Source organism: Octopus sinensis, linkage group LG1, assembly GCF_006345805.1.
Source record: "Octopus sinensis linkage group LG1, ASM634580v1, whole genome shotgun sequence".
Lineage (NCBI taxonomy): Eukaryota > Metazoa > Mollusca > Cephalopoda > Octopoda > Octopodidae > Octopus > Octopus sinensis.
The window spans coordinates 191,477,642-191,490,493 of NC_042997.1; the positions used below are offsets into that span (position 1 = coordinate 191,477,642).

The 12,852-nt window shown below is 41.4% G+C and overlaps 1 protein-coding gene across 3 annotated transcripts in view; it reads left to right on the plus strand.

The window, feature by feature from the left end:
• The window catches only part of LOC115214262, a 35,693-nt gene extending 26,324 nt beyond the window's left edge, over positions 1 to 9,369 (plus strand). For 2 of the 3 annotated variants that reach the window (XM_029783416.2, XM_029783407.2), the window contains exons 2-4: positions 813 to 943; positions 5,675 to 5,759; positions 8,737 to 9,369. In XM_029783416.2, coding sequence (XP_029639276.1) covers positions 859 to 943; positions 5,675 to 5,759; positions 8,737 to 9,052 — 486 coding nt within the window. In that variant the 5' untranslated portion in view covers positions 813 to 858 and the 3' untranslated portion in view covers positions 9,053 to 9,369. Of the gene's footprint in view, positions 1 to 244; positions 250 to 812; positions 944 to 5,674; positions 5,760 to 8,736 lie in introns of all 3 variants that reach the window. The other variant, XM_036507875.1, reaches the window with a different exon arrangement.
• Positions 9,370 to 12,852: the final 3,483 nt, after the last annotated feature.

Consider the following 12,852-nt stretch of genomic DNA (forward strand, 5'->3'; position numbering starts at 1 on the left):
TTTTGTTATGTTGTGTCTGGGGAAGAGTCATTTTCTTTTTTGCCTTATTATGTAACACACTCACCGGTAAAATTTCCACTTATTTCTTATTTTTATTTTCCTAAAATTATCGTGTCTAGCTTGAAAGTCATAAACACACCGAAGGGAAATAACAATTCGGTGAGACAAGCTGACTGACAGGTGACGGTCGTTTAGAAAAAGTACGGGCTAAAACTACGTGCCTTCACTAGTCAGTTAAGGTGAGACAGTGTCATGTGACAACTTGCTGGGGCTGCATGCTGGAGCCTATGCGGCAGATATTTAAAGGGAAAAATTTGACAAGACAGTCAGTCACCGGCTGACACTCACTGACGATACATCGAAGAGGCCAGGGAACAGAAGAAAGAAGACATGCACCCAACACCAGAGCTGAAGACACCTCCGAAAGTAAGGGCCCCGCCACGTCAAAATGGTAGAGGAGTAGGGGCCAAAACCGAACGTGGTTCCTCCCGATGATGTCTTGAGCTAACTGGATCCTATAAAGGAGCTGTTGTGGTAGCAGACGACGAAACACAGTTGTAATTCCTCCTTCAATAGTCCTGACTCTGTCTGTTATTTACACTTTTTTTGTTATTTCTTACGTATATACATACATGAATTGCCATCGTTGTCTAATGCCCATGTTTTATGCTGGCATGGGTTGGAAGGTTTGACAGGATCTGATGGGATCAAGGACTGCATCACACATCAGTGTCTACTTGGGGGCATGAGGATAGCCTCTTAAGTCATATTTATTGTAATTATTCATTAATGCTTTGTCTGTTAATTTGCAGAGATTACAAACCATCAATAAAAAAGAAAGAAAACTTGTATTAAATAATGAAGAACTTCCAAACAACACCAATTCTTGAAAGGAATAATTCAACAGATTCAGACCAATCACATATACTACATTTCCATGCAAGTAAGTTCTTAATTATTTTAATACATTTCATATATTAGTGTATGTCATCTGGGAGTGTTACCATACTTGCCACGCTTGGCACAGTGGGTTTGTAAGCCCCTTTAGAGAGCTTTTACCTCATTGCAGGAATATGTTAGGGCTTGTTCTTTACTGTTGAAACTCACATGACACATGGACACACACACACACACACACACATGAAAATCATCATCAACATCATTATCATCATCGTTTAACGTCCGTTTTCCATGCTAGCATGGGTTGGACGGTTCAACTGGGGTCTGGGAAGCCAGAAGTCTGCGCCAGGCCCAGTCTGATTTGGCAGTGTTTCTACAGCTGGATGCCCTTCCTAACATGAAAATAAATAAGTAAAAAAGTTGAAAGGTTAAAAATTATATACATACATGCTCACAGTCCCTCCACCACCACCACCACCACCACCACCACTGGATGGCCACTGACTTTCCTGAATTCCTCTGCTCTTTTGGATGGGTTTTGTTTTCTGTCCTGCAGGGTGTCTAATAACCACCCTCCTCACCCAACTCATTTGGTGGGGTCACCAGTTTAGTTACCAATGACCCAACCAAGACAAAATACAATATGACAAGATGATCTCAGCTGCTATCTGGGCCTGCATGATTGTGACTGATCAGAAATAGGCAGTAGTGGAAGGAATCCAGAAAGGGATCCCGCTTTTAGGAGCAACAAAGCCCAGGTTGAGGTTTAATGCAATGGTTGGAAATTTCTATAGAAAAACAACTAGTAGGGACCTACAAATCTTCTGGTGTGACTTAGTAGTTCGGCAAAACGGCCCAGTCGAATAAGTACTAGGCTTACAAAGAATTAGTCCTGGGGTCCATTTCATACACTAAAACTCTTTAACTGAAACAAGTAGAATGCTATATTTGTGTAGCCAACTTTCCTTTTGTCAATGTTAAGTTTAATTAATAAAGGGAGATAACTCCTTCTGAACCTGAATTATTTCCCTCTTCTCATCTATCGTGTACTCTTTCGCTTTATAGTCATAATTTCCACCTTCTTATACACATATATATATGATAGATCGGTAGCCACTACACACATTATTTTTCTCTCCTTGTTTTTTTCTGTGTCCCTTTCTGTAGAAGAGCGTAGGCTCGAAACGTAAAAGACTTTTTCTATTCCTGAGCATTATACTAATACATCTGTTTGTTTTGTACACCACCTGTCTTCGTCTTTTGTTTTCTTTCGTGAACTCCCTATATATATATATATATATATATATGTGTATGTATCAGCAATAATAAAATAATTATAATAATAAGGATTATTAATAATTTTTTTTTTGCCAAATAAATTATTACTGCTCTTATTCTAACTGAGCCCTGGCCAACTCGAATTACATGGTGGGTCACCTTAATCATAGAAAGTTTTTGGAGGGCTGCTTGTATGCTGACAGAATTGAAAGCATTTTGCTTTCTCATGCTAGTATTACAATAATGAATGAATGATCATTGATTCAACATGAAATATTATCGTTGCAAAAACAGTAGCATCTTTCTTTTTAGCTTTCCATTACAATCTTTAATTTTTGATAAAAATTTTTTAATGTTTGTTTAAAGAAACCCATTTCAAGAAAGTATCAAGCAGGCCGCAAGATAAAAGTCTGCGGGTCACATGCAGCCCACGGGTCTTAGGTTGGCCAGCCGTGTTCTAACACATGTCCATTGTCTGGGAATCTTTCGTCACACATCTGTGACCTCTTCAGTGACACTTTTCGTCTTTGTGTGTGCTCTTGCTCCACTTATTTAATTCTGCCCTTCTATGATGCGTATCCTTATGTGCGCGTGCATTTGCATCCGCGTTTATGTATGTTTGCATGTATGTGTGTGTCATTGAGCTGGCAGAAACGTTAGCACGCCAGGCGAAATTCTTAGCGGTATTTTGTCTGCCGCCATGTTCTGAGTTCAAATTCCGCCGAGGTCGACCTTGCTTTTCATCCTTCCGGTGTCGATTAAATAAGTACCAGTTATGCATTTGGGTTGATATAATCGACTTAATCAGTTTGTCTGTCCTTGTTTGCACCCTCTGTGTGTAGCCCCTTGTAGGCACTAAAGAAATAAGAGTATAACCTTTCCCTCAGTCCCATCCTCTTCCCCTGTTGTCGCTGCAGATCTCCTAGGACCCCAAAATTTGGTATAGTTTCTGTATCTCTCTGTGTTTGTGTGTTCGCCTATGATGCTGCCATCGTGGTAGTTGTTGTTGTTATTATTGCCATCGTTATCACTGCCACTGTCATTGTTAGTACTGTTGCAGCTGTCTGTGAAGTTATTGTGTGTGTGTGTGTGTGTGTGTGTGGGTTTGCTTATTATATTGTTTGTATCCATGCCCCTTATTTTCATCTACTTCTATTTCTTATATTTATCACAGGTATGTGACAAATATATTAATTTATTTATCTATATTTCTTATATGTATCACAGGTATGTGCATATATGTCTACTGTGTGTGTATTACCCTGTTTGTGTCTGCGTTTTATTTAGATTATTATTTTTTCCTTCTCTCTTCTGTCTTTAGTCATGTGGTGTGGCGGTGGGTGTTACTGTTCCATTTGTGTTTTCTATTGAGGCTCAGCCTGTCTACTGTTATGTGTGTAGCCTTTGTGATCTGTCTAAGTGTTATATCAGTTCTATATGTCGATAATACTTTAACCTCTATGCTGTTAATCAAGCCTCCAAGTTCTGCTTGAGTATGTTAGTAGAGGACTGACGAGCCTTTCTCTTCTTTGAGCTCCTGCCAGTGCTCATCTATACGCTCCCCTATGCTGCATGCAGTCTATCCAATGTAAGTAGTTGTCATGTTTCCACACTGTTCCTCAGTACATCATCAGCTATACACTATATTCCTAACCTTACAGTTAATCCGTAGGTTCATCCTACATACAACACAATTGTTCTCTGTAGATAGGAACTTATCAAAGGGATAGGTTCTACAGATCAAGGATTTTATAGGGGCATCAGGCCTTTCTTCTACCTTAATCCGTAGAGTAAACTTACTGGCACTTGTGCTGGTAGCACGTGAAAAAACATTCATGTGAGGTCGTTGCCAGTGCTGCTGGACTGGCTCCTGTGCAGTTGGCATGTAAAAAACACTATCTGAGCATGGCCGTTGCCAGTACCTCTTGACTGGCCCTTGTACCGGTGGCACGTAAAAGCACCCACTACACTCACAGAGTGGTTAGCATTAGGAAGGGCATCCAGCTGTAGAAACACTGCCAGATCAGATTGGAGCCTGGTGCAGCCATCTGGTTCGCCACTCCTCAGTCAAATCGTCCAACCTATGCTAGCATGGAAAGCGGACATTAAACGATGATGATGATGATGATAGCCTTATATATATATATATATATATATATATCTCAATCACAAGATTTGGACTCAGAATGCAAAGAACTGAGACAGATCTCATCTGGCACTCCAGTGATTTTGCTAGTCCCCCGCCCTAGATTGCTACTTCATTCTATTGACCCCAAACAGGTTGAAATACAAAGGTGACCTCAGCATACACAGGTTTTAGTTGGTTATTTTGAATATCTAATATTTACCTGTGAAATATCTAATCCAGCCATAAATTATTTCCTAATGAACGTGGGAATTATTTATCCATACACGAGATGATTAACCTCTATCTGCCAATGAATTATCTACTAAATACTTATCCACTAACGATATAAATTATTCATGAGATATCAGCTATAAAATATTTTAATATTCATCCAACCATGAAATAATTGACATTTATTCAGCTATGAAATATCTAACACATATTTATCTCCATTCAGAGCTCATTGCTCATCATCCTCATGGGTCGGGCATAATTTGCTGAGGCAGAGTTTCTTATGGCTGGACGCCCTTCCTGTCACCAAACCTCACCTGTTTCCAAGAAACATAATATATCTAGGAAGAACAGAAACAAGGGACACCACTTGTATGATGGTGACACTTATTTACACCTACTGCATGATATCAAGGCAAGGGGACAGTAACACACACACACAACAGGCTTCCACACAAGTTTCCATCTACCAGATTCATTCACAAGGCTTTGGTCGGCCAGAAGCTGTAGCAGAAGAGACTTGCCCAAGGTACAATGCAGTAGTACTGAATCTAAAACCATCTGGTTAGGAGGTAAACTTCTTATTTCTTTATTGCCCACAGGAGGCTAAACACAGAGGGGACAAACAAGGTCAGATAACAGGATTAAGTTGATTACATCGACTCCAGTACATAACTGGTACTTAATTTATCGACCCCGAAAGGATGAAAGGCAAAGTCGACCTCAGTGGAATTTGAACTCAGAATGTAGCGGCAGACGAAATACCGCTAAGCATTTCACCTGGCGTGCCAACTCTTCTGCTAGCTCGCCGCCTTACTTCTTAACTTCTTCTTTCTTTATTGCCCACAAGGGGCTAAACAGAGAGGACAAACAAGGACAGACAAAGGGATTAAGTCGATGATATCGAGCCCAGTGCGTAACTAGTAAAATTCATCGACCCTGAAAGGATGAAAGGCAAAGCCAACCTCAGCAGAATTTGAACTCGGAACGTAGTGGCAGACGAAATACCGCTAAGCATTTTGCCTTACTTCTTAACTTCTTAACTACACAGCCATGCCTGCCCCTATCTGACAAAAAAATCTCATGCTTATGTCTTTTCATGTTTATATTTTTATCCTTTTCCTAATTTTCTTTTAGGATTAATTACTTATATTGGCGCTACCATATCTATTGGATTATGCATCATCACTCTTTGTGTCTTGATTTGGTACATCAGGAAACAGTGAGTATCCATTTTTCATTCTTTATTAGGAAGTTATTCCTCAGAGAATAAAGAATTTGATAAACCTAGCATTCCAATCAAACCAAATTCCCAGATAAATTCTACAGAATATGTTTGCATTGTTTTCATCATTATCATCATCATTATTATCAGCATGTAAAAAGCACCATCCAAACGTGATAGATGCCAGTGTTCCCCCACTGGCTCCCGTGCTGGTGGCATCATCCAAATATGGTCGCTGCCGGTGGCACGTAAAAAGCACCATCCAAACATGGTCGATGCCAGTGCCCCCTGACTGGTAGCACGTGAAAAGCACCATCCGCACATAGTCGATGCCATGCCCCCTGACTGGTTCCTGTGCTGGTAGCACGTAAAAAGCACCATCCAAACATGGTCGATGCCAGTGCCCCCTGACTGATTCCTGTGCTGGTAGCACGTGAAAAGCACCATCTGAACATAGTCGATGCCATGCCCCCTGACTGGTTCCTGTGCTGGTAGCACGTAAAAAGCACCATCCAAACATGGTCGATGCCAGTGCCCCCTGACTGGTTCCTGTGCTGGTAGCACGTGAAAAGCACCATCCGAACATAGTCGATGCCAGTGCCCCCTGACTGGTTCCTGTGCTGGTAGCACGTGAAAAGCACCATCCGAACATAGTCGATGCCAGTGCCCCCTGACTGATTCCTGTGCTGGTAGCACGTGAAAAGCACCATCCGAACATGGTCGATGCCAGTGCCCCCTGACTGATTCCTGTGCTGGTAGCACGTGAAAAGCACCATCCGAACATGGTCGATGCCAGTGCCCCCTGACTGATTCCTGTGCTGGTAGCACGTGAAAAGCACCATCCGAACATGGTCGATGCCATGCCACCTGACTGGTTCCTGTGCCAGTGGCATGTAAAAAGCACCATCCGAACATGGTCGATGCCAGTGCCATGTAAAATGCACCCACTACATCTCGGAGTGGTTGGCATTAGGAAGGGCATCCGTGCCAGGTCAGATAGGAGCTTGGTGCAGCCTGCTGGCTTGCCAGTCCTCAGTCAAACCATCCAACCTTTACCAGCATGGAAAACGGACGTTGAAATAATGATGAATAAGTGAGAGACATAGCAATTATTAACTGAACACAGCTAACACAAACACTTTCTCCTCATTACAAAAATTTTTTTTTCGCCCTTTTCAAACTCATGGGCCCAGTTTCTTGGTTTCTGTGACGTATGTGTTCCCCCCAGCTGGACGGGACACCAGTCCATCGCAGCATTACTCAAGAAACAGGAAGAGAGAATGAGAGCAAGTTGTGGCAAAAGAGTACAACAGGGATCACCACCCCCTGCCGGAGCCTCGTGGAGCTTTTAGGTGTTTTCGCTCAATAAACACACACAACGCCTGGTCTGGGAATCGAAACCGCAAGTCCGCTGCCCTAACCACTGGGCCATTGCACCTCCACTAAGAAAAATATGCTCGCATACATAAGCTGAGAGAAAGAGACAGATGGAAAGTGAAGGAACTCACTGCATTGCACAGACCACAGCTTGCTCATCTCTAAAGGTCCAAGCAATCCTTTTGCTTTCTTGATAAAAGGACTGCTATCAAGGTGGCAAGTTGGCAGAAACGTCAGCATGCCAGGCGAAATGCTTAGCAGTATTTCATGTCTTTATGTTCTGAGTTCAAATTCCGCCGAGGTCAACTTTGCCTTTCATCCTTTTGGGGTGGATAAATTAAGTACTAGTTGCGTACTGGGATCAATCTAATTGACTGCCCCATCCCACCAAAATTTTAGGTCAACGGTTTATACTTTTAACTTGTATTTCAAGGTTAGCATTAGGAAGGGCATCCGTTCTTCAGAAAATCTTCTGAGAAATGGTCTTGTAAAAAAATACAAACCATCAATCTGTATTATTTCTAAACACACACATATATATACATACATACACACACACACACATATATATATATATACACACACGTTATATTTGGTGTTAGGAAGGGCATCCAGCTGTAGAAACATTGCCAGATAAGACTGGAGCCTGGTGCAGCCTTCTGGCTTCCCAGATCCCCGGTCAAACCGTCCAACCCATGCTAGCATGGAGAACGGATGTTAAACGATGATGATGACACACAAGGTTTAAAAAAAAGACCTGGCTGTGTGATAAGAAGATAACTTCCTAATCACATGGTTCTGGGTTCAGTCCCACTATGTTGCATCTTGGGCAATTGTCATCTACAAAAATCCTCAGGTTCACCAAAACCTTGTGAATGGATTTGATAGATGGAAACTGAAAGAAGCCTATCATATATATATGTGTGTGTGTGTGTGTGTCTGAGTTTGTCCCCCACCACCATTTCACAACTGGGCTTGGTGTTTACATGACCATAACTTAGCAGTTCAGTAGAAGGCAGCAATAAAATAAGTACCAGGTTTTGTACAAAAGATAAATACTGGGGTTGATTTGTTGGACTGGAAAAAATAAAAATTCAAATAGGTGCAGGAGTGGCTGTGTGGTAAGTAGCTTGTTTACGAACCACATGGTTCCGAGTTCAGTCCCACTGCGTGGCATCTTGGGCAAGTGTCTTCTGCTATAGCCCCGGGCCGACCAATGCCTTGTGAGTGGATTTGGTAGACGGAAACTGAAAAAAGCCTGTCGTATATATGTGTGTTTGTGTTTGTACCCCTAGCATGACTTGACAACCGATGCTGGTGTGTTTACGTCCCTGTCACTTAGCGGTTCGGCAAAAGAGACCGATAGAATAAGTACTGGGCTTACAAAGAATAAGTCCCGGGGTCGATTTGCATGACTAAAAGCGGTGCTCCAGCATGGCCGCAGTCAAATGACTGAAACAAGTAAAAGAGTAGTGCCCTAATATGGCTACAGTTTAATGACTGAAGCAAGTAAAAGATAGATAACATGCATCTTCATTCATCATCTGTTCATCAAATTTCCTTAATTAAGAAATAATTATTTTATTTTCTCTCACAGAAAAACTTTAACTTTTGAGCAAGTTCCAGTAGAAGATGGCAATACAAACGATGCTAAAAGTAACACGAAAAACGTATACGATGACTTCCAATATCTCCGATGTAAAATCACTGAGAACAACACGCAACAGAGTGACAACAGAATGCAACAGACCAGTGTTGTCTATGAAACACCGACAATACAAAGGGAACACGTGACACCAAGAGGAAACATTGCAGATGAAGATGCAAATATTTATGGCAATACTCTGCAACACCAGAGGCTTGAAAGGCAGCCCACAAATGAAATATATATGAACATGGATACCAATAGATAGAAGAGGTAGAGTAATTAGAAGAGGACTTGTACATATCTTAATCAAAAATGTCTACTGAATTTTCCCCTTGTCTGTATTCCATTTGTTTTAGCTAATACAGCTAAGGCCTACCAGGACATGTCAGGTCAGAGCAGCAATGTTATATATATTTATTCAAACTGAGATTTTTAGCCTACATTTCAGTAATGGCCTAAAATATCAATTTTAAAATATATGCAGGATGGGCCAAAAGTCACGCACCAAAACATTTGACATTTTATTTATAACATGTTGTTTTATGCTTTTATTTGTTTGTCATTTGACTGCGACCATGCTGGAGCACCGCTTTTAGTCAAACAAATCGACCCCAGGACTTATTCTTTGTAAGCTTAGTACTTTTTCTATTGGTCACTTCTGCTGAACTGCTAAGTTACGGGGACGTAAACACATCAGCATCGGTTGTCAAGCGATGGTGGGGGACAAACATATACACACACACATACACATATATATATATATATACATGAGCTTCTTTCGGTTTCCATCTACCAAATCCACTCACAAGGCTTTGGTTGGCCCACGGCTATAGTAGAAGACACCTGCCCAAGGTACCACACAGTGGGACTGAACCTGGAACCATGTGGTTGGGAAGCAAGCTACCTAGCACACAGCCACTCCTGTGCCTACTAAAAATTGAAGCTACCCCTTAACAATTCCATAGCGTAAGTTTTAATCTTGGTGCCTGAATTTTGGTCCACCCTGTATATTTACAATAAATGTATTTATAAACTGTTACATGTGAGTGTGCATGCATGTGTGTGGTTAAGGTCATGTTGCAACCACTTGATTTTGAGTTCAATCCCACTGCATGGCAGCTTAATCAAGTGTCTTTTACTTACAACCCTGGGCTGACCAATGCCTTGTTAATGAATTTAGCAAATGGAAACAGTGTGGTAGCCTGATATTGTGTGTGTGTGAATGCATGTACATGTTTATCTTATTACTTGACGGTGTTAGTTTGTTTATGTCCCTGTAACTTGGCAGTTTGGTAAAAAAAAAAAAATCAATGCAAAAACAAAAATGCTGGACCACTTTGATAGACCGAAATCTTTGAGACAATGCTCCAGCATGGCCACAATCCAATGACTGAAACAAGTAAAAAAAATATATACACAGACACATTTGTGTAGCACACTGTTGTTGAAACATTGTCCTTTTTTACTTACTTTATTGTGAACACCATTGAATTTTCAACTGTTATTGAAGAAAATTTTCAAAAATATATTTTATTCGGTAAAGATGTTATGGACTTGGCAGGTCAATTTAGACCAGGGGTCAGTGAGCAATTACAGCGGGGTCGATGAAAGCCAAGGGGCCGAATAGGGGTCAGTATGCGAAAGCGGTGAGCTTGCAGAAGAGTTAGCACGCCGGACGAAATGCGTAGCCGTATTTCGTCTGTCGTTACGTTGTGAGTTCAAATTCCGCCGAGGTCGACTTTGCCTTTCATCCTTTCGGGGTCGATAAATTAAGTACCAGTTATGCACTGGGGTCGATGTAATCGACTTAATACCTATGTCTGTCCTTGTTTGTCCCCTCTATGTTTAGCCCCTTGTGGGTAATAAAGAAATAGGTATGCGAAAGACCAGCTCACACAGATGAACTGTTTGAAATACTTAGTGCCATGAAACGTGGGAAAACAAATTTTCACAGCAGTGAGAAGTCTGCTGTTGCTAACGTTTGAGGCCTGGTGTCATAATCTGTATCATAATTGAAGATTGAGAGGTGAGATTGAACGGATATGGACTGTCAAGTGTTTGCTTATAGAAATTGCCTGAACCTGGAGGAATGAGGTGATTTGAAACTGAAATTGACCGACATTCAGCCTGATATCAATGCCTCAATTCAGGATCACTTTGCTCATACCTCGCTTTGATGTTGTCAATTTCAATAAAAGATATTCCAACAATATGTGTTTTTCACATTTTCTAACTGTGAGAACAATTTCATAAAAATTGAAAGTTTATACTCAAACATGTCTTAAATATAAAAAGTATGTCATCTTCAATAGAATTTCTTAATTTGTCATACATGTATATTTTAGCTAACATTTTAATTGCCAGCATCAGTACTGGGTATGCATTTAAGATATGGTATGGTAGGGTATTAAGATATTTTAAATGAGGAGGGTGGTCAATGTAGAAGAAGTGGATAAAGGGGCTCAATGTGGAAGGAGGGGTTAATGCGGAAGTAGTGGCTAAAGGGGGTTCATGTAGAAGAAGTGGCTAATGGGGTCAATGGTCAAAAAAGTTTGGTAACCACTGATTTAGATGATGCTAGAAATCAATATATCTGTTGGAAAGGTCAAAAGGATGGCGGGGGGGGGGGAAGAAGGGTAGTGGCAGCTAGAAGTTTGTGTGAGGTGTTTAGGGTTGGGTTTGGGGAGTTGAAAAGCAGGAGAGGAATTGCAGGTGAAATGAGTAGCACATAAGCTTACCGGTTCAAAAGAGTTGGAATCATTATTTAACGTCAATTTTCCATGCAGGCCATGGGTTGGACAGTTTGAGTGTAGCTAACCAGCCAAAGAGCTGCCTGGGCTTCAGTTGTCTGTTTAGGCATGGTTTCTACAGCTGGATTCCCTTCTTAACACCAACCACTTTAGAAAGTGCACTGGGTGCTTCTTACAAGGCACTGGGGCATTTTTACATGGCACCAGCAGAAATAGAGGGAGGATGCTGGAGTTAGTGTGAAGGCATGTGGACTAGTGGTCAAGGAGTTCCACTTGCAATCAGAAGATCAGTCTTTGTTCTCAGATCAGGCCAAGCCTTGAGTTCTTTAGCAAAACATTTCATTCTACATTGCTCAAGTCCACTCAGCCATAGACGAGTTTTTGAAATAACTGGGAAGTTAACCAAATGATGGACTAGTGCCTCGTTCAATGGAGAAGTGTTGTAATCTCAGTCACTTGTACACCATGGAAATCCGGTTAATCTTTGGCCTTATGAGGCCCACGGCTTCATGACAGACCCAAGTCCTAACTGGTGCTAGCAGTTGTCATATTAGTCGGTAGAGATTTGTCAGAAATAGACGGGTACAGTCTACAATGTTTGAGTCTGCAATATCTGACGGAATTGTTAGCACGCTGAGCAAAATGCTTAGTGGCATTTCGTCTGCCGTTACATTCTGAGTTCAAATTCCGCTGAGGTCGGCTTTGCCTTTCATCCTTTCGTGGTCGATTAAATAAGTAGCAGTTACACACTGGGGTTGATATAATTGACTTAATCCGTTTGTCTGTCCTTGTTTGTCCCCTCTCTGTGTAGCCCCTTGTTGGCAGTAAAGAAATAGGTATTTTGTCTGCCATTAAGTTTTGAGTTCAAATTCCGCTGAGGTTGATTTTGCCTTTTGTCCTTTCAGGGTCAATTAAGTAAGTACGAGTTACGCACCAGGGCCAATGCAATCGACTTATTCCCTTTGTCTGTCCTTGTTTGTCCCCTCTTGGGCAATAAAGAAATATCTGGTCCATTTTAGGATCTGCTCTCATACTTTGGAGAGAGAAACATTGGAATAGGGTTGGAGTTCAGATGAATTTAGACCAGTGGTTCTTAAGCGAGCTAAAAGAATTCCTTGGGGCTGGGCATGCACTGCAGATGTCAAGATATTATGTACACTAGTGAAGGCACGTGGCTTAGTGTTTAGGATATTTGGTTTATGATCATAAAATTGTGAGTTTGATTTCCAGTGGCACGTCATGTCCTTGAATAAAACACTACTTCATGTTACAAATGAGTAGCGCCTGTATTTCAAAGGGTCAACTTTGTCACATT